We start from the raw sequence: 24324 nt of genomic DNA, 5'->3' as shown, positions 1-24324 counted from the left end.
TATTTAGTAGTGTACTTTTTAAAAACTTTCAAGTGATCTACGTATAGATATTAAATCAACCTGATCAATTATATTTATCATCCCCTAGGAGTTTGTGTTCTAAGCCACCTGTGAAAGAGAAAAGGATATTTTAAAATCTCTTAGTATAATTATATTCATGTTGACACTTCATATTTCTAATATTTTTTCTGTTTCTATAATTTAATATATCAAAATAACATTTTCCTTTAATCAGTTTATAAAATGTATAAATATTCATGACATTTTATCTCGATATAACAACATAAAAAGACTCTATTCCAGAATTTTGAATCAACTTGGTCTGGTAATAATAACACTATTTCTGATTTCTGTGTGTGTATATCCACTATATTTTTATCTTCTTTTTATTTTTAACATTTTATGTCACTTTGTTTTATGTCTGACTCTTTTAAAGGAGCATAAACTGTATTTAAACAAATCCAGAAAAAATACTGATCTTTTAAGAGGAAAGTTTACCCCTTCATATTTAGTGTGATAACAGACAACTGTTTTTGCCTCTTGTTTTGGAGGCTCTCTCTTTTTTGTCTGTTTACATATATTTTTTCTTCCTTCTTTCTCTTAGGTTTTCTGCTTTCCTAGGAAAATACTAGATCATATTGACTTTCTGACAATTAAGGATATCCTCAATACTGTAGTATTCAAGTATTCTACTTATTTCAGCTCCGAAATAAGGCTATCTACCATTCTATATTTCTGTTGTTTATGGCTGCCTCTTGGCCTGTACCCCACTTCCTAACTTTGGATCTGAGTCAGGAGGTGATAGCGAAGCTTGCCAGAGTCCTTTTCTGTTACTTTTTGATATGTTGCTATTTCATAAGACATAAAATTACACCTGTCTTCCATGACTTCTTATATTAAATTCACCATTTATCTGAAAGGAATCCTTCAACATTTTTTTTTAAGATTTATTTATTTATTCATGAGAGACACACACACACAGAGACAGACTGACAGAGACAGAGACATAGGCAGAGGGAGAAGCAGGCTTCTCAGAGGGAGCCCAATGCAGGACTTGATCCTGGATCCCAGGATCACTACCTGAGCCTAAGGCAGGTGCCCAACTGCTGAGCTACTCAGGAGTCTCTCCTTCAATGTTTTAATATATAAGTGTGCAGAATGCTCGTTAAATATAAACACATAACAGGGAATGGGAAGTGAGAAATAGAGGAAGGGTTGATATTTTTTATAACATCATAGCAACTCACATTTATGCCCTGAACTTAACTAAAAGAATTACTTCTAAATTTTAGAAATAGTTAAACATAAGAGAAAATGGCTACCCGGTGACCTTTTATTTTAAAAGACTTGCTAATCCATCTAATTTGATGAAAACTACTAGGAAAGAAGAAAATATCAATGGAAAGAATAAGGAGAGAAAGACTGAGCTCAATTACTCTTTAATACTAGCTCCCAGATAATTATATAACCTACAAAGGCAACTTGGTAGAAATTTTGGTCATTTTCTTTCCTTTCTAATTGTTTTAGTCTTTGCCCTTCTTTGAAAAAACACCATGTTTATGACAATATTGAACATAAGCAAACTACCTTGATATTAAAAATTATGTGTCAGTCAAACATTATGGTACCAGGACACTGTGGGAAGAATTTAACTGATCAGGTTACTCCTAAATTAGTATGCATTTTCTTTTTCACAGTTCTGACCACATACTGACTTCGGAAAAAGAGTGGGCATGAGGAAGCAACTTATTAAAAAAAAAAAAAGAAGAAGAAAAGAAAAAAATGCATTGCCTCTGTTCCACAATCCCTGTAAGCTGAAGAGTCTTTCTGTTGTTTCCAGGGTTGGGCCTCTGGATCCAGAGTACTAGAGAATTGAACCTCATCCTTTTACTAGAATTATAGCCAGTCTATGGCTCAACAAACGGACCCAGGACGCTAAGAGGAATAGTTTTAAGTGGTCAGGAGCAGTGGGCATACTACAGGGTGAACTCCAATGTGGCAGCCTTGTGAAAACTTTCCAAGGCAGACTTGGTGCATACATTTTCTGATTACAAAATAAATACAATCATAACTGTGTCTATAAGTCAGCACTTGCTTGCTAGATAGATAGCCCCAGTATGAAGATGTACCCTGGTAAAACCCTAAGACAGAATTAAGCTGTAGAGAAGTCCTCATCTATTTTGGTAGTTTAGGTCCCTTGGAGAATATAATGAAAGCTATGGGCCCTCTTTCTAGAAAAATCTGTGAGTACATCACAAAGTTTCAGGGAGTTTACAGATTCCACAAAGCTCACTCTACAAGCTGTGTGATTTAGCACACAGATAGAAGATGCTTGATAGAGGTGAGTAAGGAAGAAGTCCATAGGGCTACACATTAAAGGTGGAGAGTCTTCAGCTGGGGACATGAGGAATCAACACACTCACATGATTATGAGGCTTTTCTTTGCCCTTTGATTCAAATTTCAAAAACATATACCAAGCACAGAAAAAAATACATATATACGCGCATTGGATTTTGACTGATTTATCAACACTTTAAGATCGGAGAAAAACAGTGTATTTCCTATATGTTGAACTTAGAAAATACATGAACAGGACAGTTGCAGGCTGGCAGAGGGATGAGGCAAATTAATCTCATGACCTTCTCTCTCTCTCCCTCCTCTTTTAATAAAGTAATTTTTAAAATCTGAAGAATGAAGCAGTACCTGGTAAGCTCTGGGAAGAAGAGATAACTTGAGTGCTTCTATTTAAGGCATAATCCTCTTGCTAGTTCTCTTGGGCTATTCCTCTACCTGATGAGTGGGAGAACTAGTGTCTGAGCCTTATTTCCCCCTATCTCTTCACCACCCACCAATTCTTACGGAAAGTATAGAAATTAACTCTTACACCAATTAATAGGCTATTTGTAGAATAATAAGGGATCAAAATGACAAGACAGCGAATATATTCTTAATTCCAATGTATAAGGATGACATGACATTTTTAGAACATTGGATAAATAAAATCTTATTATTCTACCCCAAAATGACCATTTGATCTAATTGCACCCTATCTGTTGTAGCCTTAATATAAAAAATATTTTTTCTATAATAATCTTAAAATGTCTACTCTCTAACCCCCAAGTGCATTAAGGGCATAAGGGGAGAGAGGAAGCGAATGAGAGAGAGAGAGAGAGACTTAAATGCCATCTCTCTTCTAGCAGCAATTTCCCCAGATGAAGAGGTCACCACTGTTTAACAGTGTGCTGCCATGTTAATTTAGTATGACAAGATAAAGCAGTAATCTCGGCTCGTGGAGGCTGTAAACCGCCTGCTATCCGGGGACATGCTCAAGTCGATTTGCACTGTATATCACTTTATACAATTGCCATGACAAAGCCCCCTGAGTTCTCACATGTAAATCTCTCTATCCCTCTTCCTGTAGCCGTCCCTTTTTTATTCCCTCCCAATTTCTTTCTCCCTGGCTTCATGTCCAGGTAGACCACATCCACTCAGCACTAATCTCTGAAAACGTAATGCTTGGCACATGACAAGGGACACACAACACATACCCTTCTTACAACCACTCTGTCAAGTCCCCCGATTTAAGAGAAGATGTTCAGGGACTTAGATAATCCATTGATCCCACTTGCATCGGCTTTTATATTTCAGTCTGCCGTGTTAAGTTGTCAAGAGGAGCGATTAAACTGATGTTCCGTGATTCGAGATTTACTTTGCTAGGAATGATAGTTTTCAAAGCTTGTCTTACTAAGTTCTGCTTAAAGATTATCCCTAAGAAAGCTGATGTATCTTTACTGGTATAAATCTAGTAATAAAACTCTAAAGTGTTTTAGGTAAGGACATTTTGGAGATATTCAGGGTTATAAACATAAGAATGTAAAACTGAATTAAATTTGGATTTTTAAAAAATGTCATCTGTGTAGTTCTCTTTGCATGAAGCAAAAACACCATATGTAAAAAGGGGTAAAAAACATGTTTCTATCTATGTAAAACAAAAATAATTATAGAACCACTGAAGAGGACATAAGTGAACAGGGAAGAGTTTATATGATAGGAAACAAAAAGATCACATGAAGCATATTAGGAAAGTAACAAGTCAAAGTTTTATCCAATAAAATAAAAACAACAGAGAAACATGTTGAGTCACGGAAAATTAACAGCTAGAAATATACACTTTTTGGTTAGGTAGGCTAGTTTTAAAGGTGACCTGTCACACTTCTGACAGGTCAAGCTGATATACTCTAAAAATCCATTTGTACAGTGCCTCTTGTCCATATCTCACACTTTTTACATCATCTCCAGCTGCCCTTATGAATAAACAGAAATGAGAGATGAAAGGACTAAAAACCAATGCACACAATGCTAATAAACAAAGGATTGAATCCCCTCCACAGGACCTATAAAATACCTGATATCAAACAGGAATTTTAAAACATATTGAAATGTTTAAAAAAAAAGAGAGAATATGCTAATAAAACTGTAGTAGCAAACATGAGCCTCATTAACCATGTCCTAAAAGAAAAATTATAATGTGCCTTGAGGATATTCATGCAAGAAAACCTGAACAATTAATTTTTAAAGATATTCTTCTCCAAAATATTTTTGTGTTGTGTGTGTGTGTGTGTGTGTGTGTGTGTGCTCATTGCTGTTGCTTTCCTCAGGTAAACTATCTGAAGAAGTGTAATAGGTGAAGCCACAGAAGAATGCAGTTATCAGTAAGTTATCTGCACAGCAACTGGGCTGAAGAGAATTAAAAGGAGGGCAGAAAGGGAGTTCATATTAACTGAATATTCACTACACAACAAATACTGTGTTAGGTAATTACTTCATTTACTTTTTATATCAACTATGTGTTAAGCAGTATTTCAACATGTAGATAAGGACAGTTATACTCAGAATGTCTTGGATGAACACAGGCTTTGGAAACATCCATTCATCCATTCAACTATTTTGAGACACTTGCTGTGTGTCAGCCACTGTGCCAGACACAAGGGACCTGGTGCTGAAAAAGACAGCCATATGACCCCAAAGGTAACATAGAGCTTTTTCCTTTAAATGAGTTTGAGTCCCATGTTCAAGGCAAATGACGTCCAAAGATATTCACAGAATCTACTGGTAAGAACACTGAACCCATTAACATGGGATGGGGATGTGGATCATAACCCTCCAGGTTACTAAAAGGAAATTAAGACTACTAGGAGACCAAAAACACCCACAGCATTTTCTTCTGGTAATCCATACTAATTAGTCAATGAACATAAACTATTCCAGAACTATAGCATCGATTAAGTCCTTGCTATGCGCCAGGCACAATTTACACTTAAAAGAATTTTATTTTATCCTCATAACACCTGTGTATATTTAGAGGTTGAATTATTATCCTTGTTTTCAGATGAGAAAACAAAAGCACGGTAGAGAACTTAGATACCTTATAAAATGTGGAATTTATTGGAACCCAAGCAGTTCAAGAGAATATAGGCTCCTTACCATCATCTTCTACATCTCTTGTCAAAATGCAGTTCTGACCTCACTTAAGTAGATTTTTCTTGCGGCGGCAGTGGTGGTGTTAGTTGCTGTTGGTGAACAGTCTTAATAACATTAAGTAAAAATTTGGCTGTCAATGAACACTATTGATGATAATTGAATCTGTCATAAATATCTGACTGAGAGTATCTCAGATTGATAATGATGTCCTTTTGTAATAGTTAAAGATAAAAGAAAAACCCTTTTAAGAAGAAGAGTTGAGATTTCCCTTGGACTTACTTCAAAAGTATTTTTCCTTAGCTTTAGATTTTTCGTAGATTACCCCAAATTTGTAAGAATAAAAAGCATCTGATATTTAATACAATGTGTCATTTCCCTCCTAGATCATAGAACTTAAACATGTCTTTAGGCACTCACTTAACTAATAACTAATATTTACTAAGTTTCTGCTATATCCCAGGCACCAGAGTACTTCACGTAGACTGACTTCTTTAAACGTAACACTCAGATGTTATTCCAACTAATCCCCATTTTACAGATGGCAAAAATAAGGCACAGAACATTTCCATAACTGCCAAATGCTGTAAGATTTTAAACAGCGGAACTTGGCATTTAGTCAGTACTTTTGTCACTAGTGCCATGTGCTATACCACTACACTATGCCAACAGTCTTATAGTCAGAGCACAAATTAATACTAATCTTTATGTGAAAGGTTCAGCTAGTAATCCTTTAAAATACCATATATTGCCCAACAGGCTATACAGAACTTCTAGCACCCATTTTGAAATAGTTAAATCTCTTGGTCCATTTGAAGCCAGTTAAAAAGATAAAAAAAAAATTCAAGAGGTCTCTGAGTTAAGGTATAATACTCAAGCGACAATGGTTCTATCTGAATTCCTCACATGTGTTTCTAAAGACTTTTAAAATGATCTATTCCAATAAACTATAAAAATGATTTTAATGTTTAAGTGTATGAGTGAAGAGGCAGTAAGCACAGTTATTAAGTGCTTGGGCTTCCAAAGTCATGAATCCAAACTCTATCACTTACTTATTAGGCAAATTACTTTATCCAAGACTGTTTTCCATCTGTAAACTGGGGATAATCACAGTTGTTGAACTCACTGGGTTGACATAAAATTGGCTGAGATAATGAAAATGTAGGGTGGCTGGTACATAGGAAAGATTGAAATATTACATATTCCCATGTTTAATTATTAGATATCATATTCCAAAGAGCACTGACTATTTGAAATCTCCTATATTTGAGCTGCAACTTATCAGACTATAGCTAGGCTATAAGATATATTCACACAAGCTTCAGAGTTGCTTCTTATATTCTTCTGATGACCCTGGGGAAATCAAAATCTCAGATACACAAGAAGCATGTTTTCTGACTCCAGTGTCTCTGGTGTGCAAAGCATGCCAGCCACTGCCACAAAGCCTAAAGATGGATACTGGTAACGACCCAACAATCTCTCCCTCTCCAGATCTATGTTTACACAGAGGGAAGAGTCCGGTAGTGGCAGCAGAGATGGTTACCAGGCTTAGCAAGTTATTAAGCCTTAATATGCTATAAGTTATTATAACCTGTTTTTTGTTACTCATTAATATAGGTTTTGACTTTTACATGGAACATATTTGATACACATAGATAAATAAAGAGCTCCTTAATTGCACTTTTGTATTTATGCTCCTTTTTTTTAATATTCTACCTCCATTTAAAATTTTTTATTCACCCTTAGAATATCATTCTCTCATTTAGGGTTATCGACCAACAAGATTAACTGTTTTATCTCGACACAGGCTGGATTTTTAAGAGCTAAGAAGAGACACTGGAGTAAACACTGCTTCTCTATATAATGATAACATTGTTTGCTCTGCTGCCACAGAAGCAGCCTTGACTAAATAAGACACAAAATCCAGTCACTTGTGTTCATTGACTTTATCATGTGATGTCAGTGTCACAGAGCTGCCCAAGGCTGCTCTCCTTACATTCGCACCTCATCTGCTCACAAGGATCATTCCTAAAAACTGGCTATGGGAAAATTGTAAAAAGCATTTGCCTTTGTATAAGGAAGATATGTAACTAAAGGAATTGATTATAACTGTAAATTTAAGTTAGCTTTACATTTATTTCCCATTTCAAGAAACAAAGAATTTTCGGCTTTCTCCTCTAGACAACAGAGTCTAGAAAAAAACATAACATTTACTTTCTAAAAGAAAACATGGGGGAAAAGGGCACAAAAGGATCAAAACTGGCTACATATTAAAATACTGTCATGAGTTCAGTTTTTTAAATTAATTAATTAATTATTAATTTTAAAGATTTTATTTATTTATTCATGACAGACACACACACACACACAGAGAGAGAGAGAGAGAGAGAGAGAGAGAGAGAGGCAGAGACATAGGCAGAGGGAGAAGCAGGCCTCATACAGGGAGCCCGATGTGGGACTCGATCCCAGGACTCCAGGATCACGCCCTGAGCTGAAGGCAGGAGCTTAACCACTGAGCCACCCAGGCATCTCATGATTTCAGTTTAATGACAGCTTTAATGCCAGTACAAATCATGGGCATCTCAGACCTTGTGGATGAAGTAAAGAATTTAAACACACTTAATGCTTTTAAATGCACCTAATGTGGCTTAAATAGTGTTCATTTTTAATTCAGTTTGACATTTCTTAAGGAATCGTTTCTATTCAAAGTGCTCACCGCATCTTCTGATTAGATTTTCTATACTATTGAATTCCTTTCTATTTTTTTTTAAACCCACCCCCCCCTCTCAAATCCAGGTATTTGTGTTTATCTGTACTTATAAAAAGAAAGGTGTATGAGTCTGATTGCCAAAATATGTGAGGGAAAAGTAATTAGAAAGAAAACCCAATACTTCCTTACGTTATTTTTTTTTATGACTTCACTTGCTTAAGACCCAAATTAAGTGCCAGTGTTTGTGCTTTTTAGAGAAACCGCTATACAAATATAATTTCTCTCTTTTTAGGTACAGTGGATAGTTATCTCTAACTGATACAGCCAAGAGGGAATATGGTATATTATTTTAAATATTTTGAGATCCCATTGGCAACTGAGTTATCTAGCCTTGTAGATTTAATTCTAGTTCCTAGAATTCAGGTACCAACACTGCAAAATTCTTATTTCTTTTGGATTCCCTTAGGTGATGGCCCTTTACAATTACAAAATAAGAAATAATGACAAACTTGTTGCTATTATCACTCATGTTAAAGGTAATACAGTGACAGTTCCTAGTTATGTAAATAATCTCCATTCTTCAATTCTTATTTTTACCAATCTATAAAATCTCCATTTTAGGAGAGAAATATGAAGACAAAAAAAATCCCCCAATAATCAAGAACTGATTAAAAATAGTGACAGAAGCTGTCAAATAATTTAAAATATAGAAGCTATGATTCAATGGTAAGCACAATTTCAAAAAAATGATTTCAGAACCAAGTCTTTTTATGTACCAGTAAGTACATTAAATATAAAATTATAATTTACTATCAAGACTGGATCATGAAAGAAAAGTAAAAGAACACGATTTCTGAATATATGTGCCACATAGTTTGGTGAAGAACTAATTAAAAGACAGTAAAAGTTTTATTATAGAACCAATCTGACCTTTATTAATCACATACAGCAAGAGAAACCTAGGCTTATGGCAGGAAGTTTGGCAAGCCCCCAGGAGGCAGTGTATGTAAATAAGAAGGAAGTATATATCAGAGCACAATGCTGCTGATTCTCCAACCCTGTCTTCTTTCCTGATAATGGCTCCATTGAGATCCACAAGAGAACCCATTAAGAATGTGTTTTCTGATAGAAGCAAATTGAAAGAAAGGAAAAAAGAGGAGCAAACAAGGAAAAGAATCAAAGGAAGAAAATGCCGAAGAATTGAAAACAAAACATTTAAGATACAAAATTAATGTTGGTCCCCAAACTCTGCATTATTTATAACTTCCAAATACAAATGATTCTATCATGCAGGTCCAAGAATAGCAAATGAGATAAAGACGGACACCTATCCATTCCACAAAATTAGGAACACCATTTGAGTAAGTTTCCAGCACTGCTTCTTCATGTCCTTGCTGTTTCCAATATCCTAGCCAAGTATTTCATCATTTTTTCCATTTCATTCAAGGTGGTCACTCAGACAAAGAAAGGAAACATTTAAAACTCCAATAACTAAAGTATTTGTTTGTATTCCTATTAATGTGAGATATGTATTTCACTAACTTGCCCACATTTTATATTAGATCTTTAGAGTATGCTTTGTCTTGAGTTTTTTGTTTTGTTTTTGTTTAACTTTCTCTTCTTTCTTAGTTATTTCTTCTGGGGGAAAAGTTGTGACAAAAGCAAAATTACACTCCAGTATAAACTGAAGACCTTGCACCCATGATAATTTATCCAATGTGCATATACATTTTTTAGTATCTTTTGAATCTAATTTTTTTGTGGAAGCAATTTCAAATTGATGTCTTTTTGATTGCCACAAATGAGATATCTTTCAACTGTGAATCTCCTTCACACTTGTTAGCCTGTATCGAGTTCTGATATTTTTATAAAATGATGGCAATTTTGTGCTCATCTTATCTCCATTCTATACAAAAACTTACAAGAAGGAAGAGGTCTTATACCTTTCTAAATCTATGCTAATAGGTATTCATTGTATATATTTGGTTGAATCTTTCCACACGCTCCCTATTAAAGGAAAGTCATTACATTCATTATGACAAATCTTCTTAGGCAAACACATTTACCCCCATTACCACAGCTTTAGAAGGTCTTGTTTATTTACCTATCACTGCATAGCACTTTGTGGGGATGCTAACAACAGACCTTCATCAAGTATCCTGAAGTAGCTCACAACTCCCACATAGTATGTATTCCCCCGCCCCCATGGGAGAGTACATTCCTTAATTTCTCAAGGCCCAGTTAACTTTAAACTCAACAGTAGTACTTCAAATACTGTGGACATCATGTGAATCAAGGTTTTTTTCCACTTGATATTCAACCCTCCCCCCACCAAAAGGAATGGAACTGTGAGGCAACAGGACAACATGATCTACTGAACAACCTATCCAGTGGCTTTGATGAACCCCAACTGATTGTTTTTCACATGTCCTCATTCCTGGTAGCCCTGGGGGTAATTGTCAGAAACAATGCGAGTATAAAGATTGAGCCACTTACATTCAAACACAAACCTTGGATTATATCTAGATAAACAGCTTTGTGTGGTATTTTCTGACAACATTTACAGAATAATGTTTGTAACAATGTAATTTCATTGTATGATAAACATCAATTTACCATAAAAAACAAATGTAAACTTGTCACCATTTTCACCTTGTTTCAATTGAATTGGCCTTGTTCAGATAAGCAAGCCTATCTCTTACAGAAACAACAGTTTATAGATAAACTGTGTGAAATCGGGTATGTGTGTGTAGAATTATACTGCCTACTATCATAATTTTATACTGCCACACTGCACATATGGCTTCCAAGCTTACTTTATCTGAATCTTTCTGAATCTATTCTCCATGCTATTAAACTGAGCACATTCCACATCGTTCAAAAGTAATTACACTTTTGTCTAGAGTGTAGGAGACTGCTCTCCCTAAACAATGAAATTCTCATTATTACAACTGGCACAATAATGGCACTGGTGTTAACAACAGTATGCATTATACCATCACAATAACTTATGCTAAGTTTGATGTACAAAGGTAACCAGGAATTTAAAAGCTTACAAAACTACTATATAGAAATAGGAATCTTCACCATACCATAATTAAGGTCCTATTCTGTGATTTTTAAATAACACATACATTTTTCTTTTTTCTTTTGTACATTATCTGAACAGTACTTTATACAGAACATTATCCTGGTCAAACATTGAAAATACATTACAAATAACTATTAGGTTATAAGCAAAGTTTATATAAAGAATATTTCGAGACACAGCTATAATATAGCAATTAAAATTATTTGGGGGTAAATAAAGAATCCCAGGGATTGACAGTGAATCTGAACAAGTAAAAGCCTGTCTCTGAGATGCATTTTATGAATCCCTTCACTGTTTAAGGCTGGATTTTATATATTGGAGCCTTGCTATAATGTTATACTTGGTTCCCAGCTATACGTCCAACTTCTACAGAAGAAACAATTTAAAAAGACACCTTTGTCTTCTTTTGATGGACATCAAGAAGAAACTGACTCACCTTGAATGTTGCTTTATGATAACTAGTGTCTCTGCAATGTTTAAATATATTTACATTAGGATAAATCAAATCATTAAGTCCAAAATACTATGTATCCAGAGGTTGTTTTTTTTTAACAATTCCAGGAAAATATTATATGTATAAACATTAAATGAAATACTAAAATATATTAAAGTGTATTTCCAAATCCAATGGATCTTTAAGTGTTAAAAAATTATACACAAACATAGTATTTATGTCATACGAAATACAGCTATCTTTAAGTGGGCAACTCAAATTATTTTTTAATAAGAATACTATACTGTTGGGATCCCTGATGGCTCAGCAGTTTGAGTGCCTGCCTTCGGCCCAGGGTGTGATCCTGGAGTCCCAGGATGGGGTCCCACATCGGGCTCCCAATAGGGAGCCTGCTTCTCTCTCTGCCTGTGTCTCTGCCTCTCTGTGTATCTCATGAATAAATAAATAAAATATATTTTTTTACAAAAAGAATACTATACTGTTAAAATAAATAATTATATATTTTAAAAATCAATGTTGGGAGGTAGTCACTCTATAGTTATACAAAACAATTCATTCAACTGAAGAGGATTTTAAGAAGTCAAAGAGAGTTTGTCTGAGATGAATATACCTTCTGTGAAAAAAGAAAGAAAGAAAGAAAAGAAAGAAAGAAAGAAAGAAAGAATGAACTGACTATTCAGTAACCACAGGTGGTCAAGCCTTTCATTTCACAACACATTTGACACTGGAGCAACAATCTAGCCAGCAGAAGTAGTATGCAACCAGACAGAAAATCAGTACCAAAATGGCGACTATAGAGTCCCTTGGCTGCCTCTGATGCTGCCATTTGATTTCTCTTCAGATTCACTCTATTCCCTTCTGGTGCTCATATATAATCACATTGATTGACATGAGGATATGTTTTCAATAGTTCTTTGCATCATGAAATAAATTCATCTGTATCAGGACTATTATTAAAAATGAGCCAGAAATTATAGTGATTCTTGCCTGTCTCTGAAACTCTAAAGTGACAGTCTCCAAACCAATGTTTAAAAAGGGGGGAAGGGGACAGGAAGGGTAGATCTGATCTTCAGTAAAAATAAAGCCCCAAACTGCCTTTCCCCTCCTGTCAGAATCAGACTTTCCAACCTTGCCACTTTTATGAGGATTACATGGAAATCAAAATTTGCCATTAATTGCTTGGCAAGGTTATGAGAGCTTCAGAGAAGAAAACCATAGAATCAGTCTTTTTTCATATTTAAAGTACTTATGTCTCAAACTTGTATTGATTGGAAATCTGACAACTTAAAAATATATAAATATATATTACATATATTTATTATTTATTTATATATATTTATTATTTATTATTATTTACATATATGTAAAATCAGCTTATGACAGTTGATCTACAATGTCTCTGAATAATGAACAAACCATTCCCAGCATTCATAGACTTGTAGTATTCATGGCAGTATAGCTGATGGGAGTAAGGTACTTGCTTTTAGTAAGGCACTTAATTTATTTCTCCAAAATATTAAGGCAATAAACACAAGTTCAGAAGGGAAGAATTACATCTTAATCTGACCCTATTCCAAACAACTGCATCCCCTGCATATGAACAAACAACCCTGATTCCTCAAAATCCTTATATGGCAACAGTTTTGAAATGTACAGAACTTTTATCTCAGAAAATATTTTCCAACTTAAATGTTATACTAAGACATCTCTCTCTGTAACTTCAAGACAGCCTTACAGGGATTACTCATCAGTTTTACTTTGTCTCTAAACTATATTGGCAATATAAAATGTGGACCTCTCATCCTTTTTTTAATTTAAGAATAGAGTATGAATGTCACACATAGATAGATAGGCAATGAAATCTAGAAACCTGTTTTGTCCCCCTTAAATTGAACTCTATGATATGGAAACCATGAAACATTGCTCTGTTTTCAAAAATACTGAACAGAGAAAAAATAGGAAATATACCTTCCTACTGAAATAAAAGTTTCTGTTTAAGTGAACATTACAATTGCCTACTACTTAGAAAAAGTATAATGTATTTGTCTTGAATAACAATTCTTGAATAACAATTAAATCATTTTGATAAATTAATAAAATATATCAGTCAGCTTAACAAATGAATATATCATGGCTATTATGACATATTTTCTGATTTCTGAATATACATTAGTAGATCCTACCTTAGTTCTCAAATTTCTAGAAGTCAGCATGTTTATCATGAATAGTATCTTAACAACTTTGCCAAAAACATATTTACTATTTAAGTATCCAAATGATCTGCCATTTAATCAATGATCATATATTGAGTGTCTATTATAAGCTCAGTATCAGAAACACAAATATATATTATATAACTATTCTTATGTTATTTTTATGTATTTATTATTACATATTATATATTTTATTATGTAAAAATATAAAATTTATTATAATGCAATTATAATAAAAATACTTTATAATTATACACACACACACACACACACACACACACACATATATATGACTCTGCCTTCAAGGAGAAATACAGTGCACAGAAAAGCAGACATACAAACATACAAATCATAATGCAGGCAGTGAGAAAAGATATAAACAAATACAATGGATAAAAAAAAATGCAGCAACCGTTCTGCTTTGGCAAGTCAGTAAAACCATCCAAAAAGAAGTAATTTTTGAACTCAGTCTTTTTTTTTTTTTAAGATTTTATTTATTTATTCATGAGAGACACAGAGAAAGAGAGAGAGAGAGGTGAGACACAGGCAGAGGGAGAAGCAGGTTCCATGCAGGGAATCTGATGTGGGACTTGATCCCGGGTCCAGGATCACACCCTGGGCCGAAGGTGGCGTTAAACCACTGAACCACCCTGGCTGCCCTGAACTCAGTCTTTTGGAAGAAATGCAATTCACCAGGAAGGTGAAATATGAAAAGAGTGATTCCAGGTAGAAAGAATAAAGCTGTGTCATCCAAGGTCACCTGGCATGTTTCTGAACATATTAAAAAAACTTGGCATGACAAGGATAATGGGTCCATGGGAGAAATGACAGAAGAGAAGACAAAGCCATAGTTTAGTCCTACTCTATACAGAGTTTTATGCTAAGACAAAGAGTTTTAGACAAACTCTTATATGAAACAAAGACACACTTAATTTCCAAAGTGGGGCAAACAATCCAACTCAATTGTCAGGGAAACAAATCTAGTGGATATTGAAGAAAGAGGGGAGAGAAGAGAAGCTAAAAATTTGAGATCATATTAAAGACTTTTCTAACTGCCTACTCAAAAGATGAAAAGTTAATGGAATCAAGAAACATTTCAGGCAGAAAACAAACTTAGAAACCAGTTGGACATATATAAGAGAGTGTCAGCATGTCATTAAAACTAACTAAAACCATTTGTATCCTCAGATCTGTCTAAGAATCTGATGAAAACCATAGTCTTACTCACGTGTATGCATAATACAGAATTCTCCATTCATTTTCAGGAGATCCCACAGACCCTAAGAACTGCTGCTCTAGATAAAGTTGTTTGAGGGAAGGAGTTGTGTTTTATTCAATCTATTTCCACAGTGCCCAACAATAACAAAAAACTCGGTACAGAGTAAGCAATTCATAGTTTGTATCTAGTTGAACTAAAGTCTTCCTTACAAAGTAGTTTCATTTTCACTAACATCCTACATCAAAGGATCCCCTCATGCCTACTACAGAATGTAATTTAATATACTTTTGCTATACCCTTTCGCAAAGTATCCTTAAAATAATATCTCCTTTATCTCTGTGATATTCTCCTAGTTATAACTATTTATTCCTACTCCTTCAAATTTGTGTGTTTAGACTTAGAGTGGTGTCACAGGAAAACCAAACCAAGAAGCACTCCCTAAGAGAAGTTTATCATCAAAATACTGAGAGAGAGGAGGCATTAGCAGTGATGAAATGGAGGGTATGATCTCCTTATCCTGTTGAATTGTATACTACCATTTTCCCCATTTCTTTTCCTCACCTTTATGAAATGAGCCCAAAAAAGCTGAATCATTGCACATAAATAATATGGACTCACAGTAGAAAAAAAAAGTATGAATTATGGATAGTATGATTAAGCTTGCCAACAAAGAGATAATCAAAGAATATAATATGCATGTGCTCTTACGAAGAGCTTATAATGTTTATAAGCATGGACTCCAAAGCCAGAATGTCGGGGTAAACACCCCTGGTTCTCCTCTGTATCAGCTATGATTTGAAGCAAATTATTCACCTCTTTGTGCCTCAGTTTTCTCATTTATAAAATGAGAATAATAATAATATCTCACTATATTATTGTGAAGGTTACATGAGTTAATACACGCAATGTGATTAAAATAGCACATCTATATAAGTGTTACATAGTGTTAGTCGAAATACTATCCCTGAGGGGAAAGTGTTGGCACATAGTATTACACCTATTGAAATTCTGACCTATGAGGCTTAAAATGTTGAAAGGGTATTTAAGCCTAATGTGAGTGATAAAAAATAGCATCCATCTCACTTTTATTAGGCTATCTCTGATTTTTCTTCTTGATTCAATTATATATATATATATATACATATATATAGTACAATAACATAAATAAGTGGGCATATTTCAATAGCAAGCACATTTATGATATGTAATACTTTTCTAGGGAAAGCAAAAAAAAAAAGCATTTCACGTAATTAGCGTTGTCTTCAAAATATGAGAATGTATGAGGAAACATAGTTCTCTTGGTATAATCTGGTTCAAATTAATGGCCCCGCCATCCATGAAGTGGAAGAGGAGGTCACAAACCATGACTTGTACCCAAGCAACCATGTTGAAAAGGCAAGTGTGGCTTTACTGGGGTAAGTGCTGTGCTACCTTGCCAACATGCTGGTTCTGAGTATTTAAGTTCCTAAAAGCCTTATTGGTACGTGTGTGTGTATCTGTGCTTTTAAGCTTCAGCCAAAGATGCTATGCTGCTTCTTCCCTCTCATCTGTGAAACCAGTTGCCTAATCTTCTGCAGTGATCCAGACCCCAGGATAAAGGGGCAGATAAATTATCCTGAGTTCCAAATTCTGGAATAGGATGCACTAGGTAATTACTGAACTATCAAAACAACAGCATGAATGAGACTGAGTTAGAAAGTACAGCAGTCACATTAAAAACTATAGCTTCTATGAAATATATTCTCCTATAATATTCCTGCACTGTAAGGAGTACTAGAATCCAATCTGGGAAAGCAAAAAATTGAAAAACATTGATTTATTGTGGTGAAGATGTTCAAAGTATGTTGTAACTCTATCTGGAAAAACCTTTTATTGTAAATACTATGACATCTAACTGTCATGCTGACTAACTTTAAATGTGCTACTTAAACATTATTCTTATATGTATATGTTTTTTTCTTCTAATAAAATTGTGTCTCAAAAGCAAAATTCTTGAAAACCAAAAGAAAAAAAAAAAGAAAGGAAGAAAGAAAAAATAGCACATCATGTCCTTCTTACTGGAATCTACTTATAAAGAACTCTGAGATGTTAGGAGTGAATCTTGTGTCTGGCTGTTAAGTAGATGATAATTATAAAGCAAAGGACTGAAGCCAAACTATGAGAGGAGTAGACTGGTCAAAAAGTGAGTGTAGGCACAAGAGACCATGAGAAACCTACCATTGTATTGTGCTGAGAAGTGGGAGTCCTATGGCCACAAGTCTCTTGCGTCAGCAGAGAAACTGGCTGAAATTCCTCAGAGTGAGGCTTGTTGGGAAAACTCACATGCAAGGGAAGGTGAAAGGCTGGGAGCCCGTCACTCTCCTCTTCTTCCACTTTCTGTCTGCTTGTCACCATGGCTACCTCTCCATCTGCTTCCCCATACGGAGAGGCTGGTCGCTTGGAAGACATCCTGGAAGGAACAAAAGAGGAGAAAATAATGAAACCTCCACATAAATCCTTAATGCCGTCATTGTGTGGTTAGGGGCCATTGTAACAGAAATGCCTTTTTGTGCTGGCAGAGAGCAGGAAACCATCCAAATACCACTGCAAAGCGCACACAATCAGAAACAATGGCCAAGCAGGTAGCAACAGAACAGTGCTTGTTTGTTGTGAGAATAATACACTAATATAGCACTCTCTTGTATTCTGGCTTCTTAAACAAGAGAATTCACCTAAGAACACTGCATAATGAAAGACCATTCCATTTTAAAGGGAAGAAAAATACCCATCTAGTTTTACACTTTGATAGACCTTATTGAAGACAGAACATCTATGAATAGCAAATACTATTGGCAGTTAAAAGAAGGAAGAACTAAAATTTCTTGCATTAAAAATAAACAAAATAAAGGAATGACTACCATTATAGCAAATTTGCATTTGATTAAAAGTATGATTATTATGAAATGTAGAAATATTGGTTATAAGTAAACCTAGACTCCATGACAAAAAGTTTGATATGTGTTTAAAGCTTATTAAGGACTGAATAAATGTTACAATTGCTGTGAATCTTAAAACATTTGAGAATTGTTCTTTTCTCACCTCTCCATGTATTTCTAATATCAAATAGGCAAAGTGGTTAAAAAAAGTGAAAATATAAAAATATTTCAGTTTTCATTTCCATAATTCTACAAAAGATTTAGATGTGGATTCTCAGAGTTGTCTGCCCCTTAGAATACCTAAAGTAAGAGGGAAAAATCAAAGAAAGATAATTTTGTTTTAATGAGCTAATGCCTATAAGGAAATACTTATAGACAATTAAAAAATAAACACTTTTTTTTTTTTTGTATTTGAGTCTAAGAATACTGTCAGAGGTTAAAAATATCTGGCAAATATTCTTGGTTAAATAGAGTGTTCCCTTTCCTTTCATTACAAGTTTTATACAGAAACAGTATAGAGTTAAATTTTTTAATTAAAAAAAAACTCTCTTGTATTTGCAACTTGATCTGACCTTGAGAAAGTTGTTATTTTTGCTCCACAAACAAAGAGTGTTTACAGAATCATCCATTCTTATTCTAGACCAGTGGGAGAGAAGGCAGGAAAGCATTAACTGCCACACCACATCTTTCATATATATATTACTGATTTTTTCATTTGAAATTTACTACTGAAGAGATGTCTATAATCATTGCTCAATAATACTTTCTTACTGTGAGAAGTTTCAAAAGAACAGTGTATTTGAGTACTGAAGATATTCAATTAAGAAATAATAGCACAGTAGAAAAAACTAAGGGCCTTGGAATCAGACAAACATGGATTAAAGTACTGATTCTGCTACATGCTAGCTGTGAGACTTAGCTTTAATCTATCCCAATTTATTCATCTTTCAAGGAAGATATAATATCTACTTGTAATGCTCTTTGAGAATAAACTGTGTACCATATGAAAAATAACCTGTAGAGCATTTAGTACAGAGTAGACACTCAGTAAGCAATAGATGCTGTTTAAAACTTTAAAACTGCAATGTTACCTACCCTCTCCCCCACAAAAAACCCAAAATCAAAAAATCAAAAAACTATAAGATGAGGAAAGCAGATTACTTTTTAAGATTTAAACCATAAAATCAACATGAAATACAAAATCTCCTGATAAGAGAAATGCTCCTTAGCCAGTCATAATTAACAATAAACTGATCCAATGTATTAGCAAATGTGAAGAGGAAACACTAATAGCAGGAAATCATGATCAGCTGAAGAACAGAAAAAGAGGAGGGAATGTTGGTGGCTACCAAGGAAGCACTGTCTAAAGGAGAAGTAGACCAGGCCATCACATTTCAGGGATCTTCAGTTTTTCTGATCTCATTACTAAGGTTTACTCCAAGTATACTCTTAAGTATGGAGAAAGGAAGTAAGGGAATGAAGCTAGGATAGTTCTAATGTCATTGGCAATACCACACCTATCACCAAATTGAAAAATTAAACTCTATGTAATAACTCTAAGCACTAGTATATTAGCTTTAACTGCTCTGCTTCCATGCTCTCTAAGCAAACTTATGATTGCCATGTAGAAAATGGGCTGACAGAACAGATTTGAAATATTTAAAGACTTTGTGAAGTGATTTGTGAGAATAAATCAATAAAAGGACCTTTAATTATTTCTTGTTTTACATGTAGTTTGACTATAAGGAGATGATGCATTTATTATACAAGCCATAGTATTTATGATCTGTGTAGGCATTATCACAGTTGATAAAATTAATAAATTGGCATTCCGGTATCTACCTCGGTCTTATGTACAATAAGTCTCTTACCGTCCAAAAACTCCAGGCTATTGGCAAAAGCTAGTCTCTGGGTTATTAAAGCAGAAAGCTAGATCAGCTGGCCTTTTCTAAGGTAATTCAGTTCTTTTTCTTTTTCAAGATTTTATTTATTTATTAATGAGAGACACAGAGAGAGAGGCAGAGGGAGAAGCAAGCTCCATGCAGGGAGCCCGACATGGGACTTGAGCCAGGATCACGCCCTGAGCCAAAGGCAGACACTTAACCATTGAGCCACCCAGATGTCCCTAAGTTAATGCAGTTCTATGACCTTCTGGAAGTAGGACCTTTTTGCTGATTTCTACTTTATTAATAACATTATTAATAATGATTATGAAAACTGAAAGTCCAAACAAGATATAGGTAGATATGGTAAGTAGTAAAGATGCAGCTACCCTTCTCAAAACATCTAGTCATTTCAATATCTAAATTATCTTTCTATACCTCTGGATAAACAGTCTATATATATATCATACTATAGAGCAAAAAACCTAAGTTCTAAAACACTAAACATGACATGAAGAGGTGGTACTGCCAGAAGGCACCTGATCCTAAATAATTCTATATTTCATGCTTATTTCAATTCCATTTTCAGACACTTACAGAATGTTCTTAATGTGGTGGAGTTGAGAATATTTTTATAAAATTCAGGTAAAAGAGGTCTTAAAGATTAAAAAAAAAAGTATTGTAATAAAAATGCTCACAGTTCAAAAATAGGCTACCAAAGTCAGAAAAGAAAAGGCAAATACTTAAATTTTGTAGGGAGCTATCAATCTGCTCGATATTTAGTCTGACTCATAGTACTTCTAAAAATATTGATAACAAATCACCAATAATGTTAATTCTTGAGTTTTTGCTCATCTACCAAACAGTTTCATTTTGGACAGAAGAAAGTTCATTAATTTAAAAAAAAAAGTACTTTCAAAATTATCTTACTGTTTATTCTGGTCTCTATTTTATTCGTTTCTGATTTTTCTTTGTTATTTCTTTCCTCTACTAAACTTCAGCTAAATTTCTCCTTTTTCTAGTTCCTTGTGGTATAATGTTTATTCAAAGTTTTTTCTTTAAAAAAAAAAAGATTTTATTTATTTGACAGAGAGAGAGCGAGAGACCGCACAAGCAGGGAGAGCTGCAGAGGGAAAGAGAAAATCAGGCTCTCTGCTAAGCAAGGAGCCCTATGCAGGGCTCCATCTCAGGACCCTGGGATTATGGCCTGAGCCAAAGACAAGACGCTCAACCAACTGAGCCACCCAGGCGCCCCTGAAACTTTTTTCTTAAGACAGACATTTATAGAATGAATTCCACTCTAACATCTGCTTTTGCTACATCCTATAGGCTTTGGAATATTTTGTTTTCCTTTTCATTTGTTTTGAGACATATTTTGAATTGCATGAAAAAAAATTCTTACTATTGAAAAATTTTCTACCATTGGAATGGGAACATCCTACTTTCTGTCAATGTTTGCTTCATGTATGTTGAAATTCTGTTCTATCCATGCATATTAACAGTTGTTTTAACTTCTTGAAAAAGAATAATATTGGAAGATATATAATTAAAAGAAAAAGAAGTCACTGCAACTTTCCATATATTGTTTATCTGGGATACACAGGGTTCCAATTCCTGCACTTGCTTACACAACATGCTGTGCTTCAGTGCAAGGATGCCTTGGAATAGTCTGAGGATCCAGGTTGGAGCATGCTCTTATGTATTCATACAGAGACGAAATTTGTCACTCCTGTGGTAGGTGCTAGACTTGCCAATGAAGAAAACTCAGACTTCAAAGAATATGACTTGAGACAGACAAATATAATCCAGTGTGAAACTAACCTGTGGAGTTATGATGATATAATAGAATCCTTAACTCAGTTTTGTGTGTGGACAAGAAAATGTTCTTGAAAGAACTGATGTCTAATTCCAGGGCAAAAACATCTAATTTGAACTTTCAAATCATCAACAATCATTTACTCATCACTTGCTATGTGCAAGACACTTACCTAGTGGGGATAAAAAATGTGCAATTCAAATTCTCTGCTTTAAAGAGCAATGTAGTGGTTGAGAAGACTCTGATAAATAATAATGAAAGAAAGTTCAGGTTAATGGCCAAATGATGCTACAGCTGAACACCTTCATGAGGACTGGGAGATCCTGGAATACTTCTGGGAATGATTAACCAACTGAATTTGGGCAGGGTGGGGGAGAAGAAAGTCAAATGGAAAACCTGGGATAAATGAAGAGAGAATTTCGTGCAGGAAGTAGTGATACAAGTAAAGATGCAGAGATAGTCTTAGAAAGTACAATATAAATTTAACTTTCAAGCTTACTTAGTAAAAAGGGACATTGAGGAATATAAACTGAATGCTATCTTTAGTCTATAACATTCCTGGACTTGCTGAGTTACAGTCATGGAATAGATAAGAAACAGCTTCACTTATAAGGGGCAACTTGCTTTTACATGGAGTCACTTTCCCTTTACTTGTCCATATAGCAATATGCACAATCATTCCACTCTAGTCCACATGTGAAAGTAATTTTAAAGCTCCTGAAATTCTCGACTATTGGCTATGGGCTCTCTGTGTGCACTGTCATCACTATGTAAGTAGGATGTCCCCAATTGTACTCAGACATGTACACAAACTTAGGGGTAGGGTAAATGGTACGAGACTGCAATATCTACTAAACCATTGGTTCTCAACCTTGGCTGCAAACTAGAATTATATGGAGAGGTTTAAAAAATGCTGCTGCCTGAGTCCCACTGCCAGACATTCTAATATTATTGGTTCTGGAGTGGAGACGGAGTATCAGAATTTTTTAAAGCTCCCAGGTGATTCTAATGCATAGTCAAGGTTGCAAGCCATTTGCACTCATCAGAATAATGCTCCTTACTCAAGTTGTCTAAACTGTGATCCCCGAAGCTTGTGAATATGTTACTTTACAAGGCAAAAAGGGACTTTGCGGATGTAATTAAGTTAAGGATCTTGATATGAGGAGATTATTTTGGATATTCTAGGTGAGAACAAAGTCATCATAAAGGTTCCTATAAAGAGGGGAGGCAGGAGGATTAGAGTCAGAGAGAGAGACTGAACCATACAATGTAACTTGCTTTGAAAATCGATGAAATGGTTCCATGAGCCAAGAAATAAAGGTGGCCTCTAGAAGCCAAACAAAAAATGATGAAACAGATTCTCCCCTAAAACCTCTAGGAGGAATGAGCTCTGCCAACACCTTGATTACAAGACTTCTGACCTCCAGAACTATAAGTGAATACAATTGTATTGTTTAAACCACTAAACTTTTGTTAATTGTTAGGACAGCAATAGGAAACTAATGCACAGGGCACACTTATTTCTTTCACAGTTGGCATTATCTCAATCTGAAACCTTCCTAACCCAGATACACCCTTGCCTCATCTGTCACTTCATTTAGTGTCAACATCATTTCCCAGTGAAGCCTTCCTTGGTTGCTCCTCCTAAACCAGCACCTCCTTGCTCTTTTTAGCACCTTGTTCCTATGACATATTTCTTTATTATCTGTCTCTCCCACTATAAGATCCAAGAGGGCAGACTTTATTTTTGTTCACAGCTACATTCCCAGGACTTATAATGCTTTCTGAAGACAGTTGTTTTTCAACAAATACCCATTATGTGAAAGCTACCATCTAAAACCAACAACTCTCTTAGTATTCTAATCATGAGTAGTTGTTAAGATCTAGTCTTACATGGCAAGCATGCTTAGAAAATGTCTTAATATTGTCAGAAAAAAAAAAGGAAATCCAGCTCTGTGCTAATAGCATCCTTTTAAATAATTTCTATGTAAAAGAATTGGTATACCTGGTTAAATTAAGTTTTTAAAATATTCATAAAAATCTTATTTTTCAAATGTGTATGTAAAAAAACTATAAACATGAGGGAACTTTATGAAAGAGTGTTACGTAGTTAATTACTATCTGACCTATTAAAGGAATCACCTATTTACTGCTTTAGAATATGTTCTTTGATGCAATTCTATAAAATGAAAGCATATGCAAAGTGAAAAGAACTTATATATGGAACAAACATAAAATGGAAAACTTAGAATAGGAATTGCTTTCCTTATGAAATAGTTTCCGCTTTAAAGTTTCTTTCTTTCTCTAAGTATTTTAACCTTTGACTGACTAATTCAGAGATAAAGTCCTAGGAAGCAGTGCCTTCTACTGGTTATTCTTCTGGAATTGTGATATTATTTCTTTTAAGGTTTGCAGTTATGTATGAAAATCACAAACACACACACACACACAAAATCTATAAAGAGCAAATTCCAATTTTTCCACAGTCTTCCCATAGCATCACAGATGAAGTGACTTAACTCCACCTCAAACTACATCATCAAC

General features: G+C 34.6%; 1 protein-coding gene across 48 annotated transcripts in view; it reads right to left on the bottom strand.

Moving 5' to 3' along the window:
- SOX5 (SRY-box transcription factor 5) overlaps positions 1–24324 on the bottom strand; it is a 995306-nt gene that overhangs the window by 328958 nt on the left and 642024 nt on the right. For 25 of the 48 annotated variants that reach the window (XM_072765770.1, XM_072765774.1, XM_072765759.1 and 22 more), the window contains one exon: positions 17489–17615. In XM_072765770.1, the coding sequence (XP_072621871.1) occupies positions 17489–17614 (126 nt within the window). In that variant the 5' untranslated portion in view covers position 17615. Of the gene's footprint in view, positions 1–17383; positions 17616–24324 lie in introns of all 48 variants that reach the window. The other 23 variants (XM_072765744.1, XM_072765748.1, XM_072765737.1 and 20 more) reach the window with 1 other exon arrangement.

This window comes from Vulpes vulpes, chromosome 8 (assembly GCF_048418805.1).
Source record: "Vulpes vulpes isolate BD-2025 chromosome 8, VulVul3, whole genome shotgun sequence".
Taxonomy (NCBI): Eukaryota; Metazoa; Chordata; class Mammalia; order Carnivora; family Canidae; genus Vulpes; species Vulpes vulpes.
The sequence above is the reverse complement of the archived record's forward strand: the minus strand, read 5'-3'. Positions and strand labels throughout refer to the sequence as shown.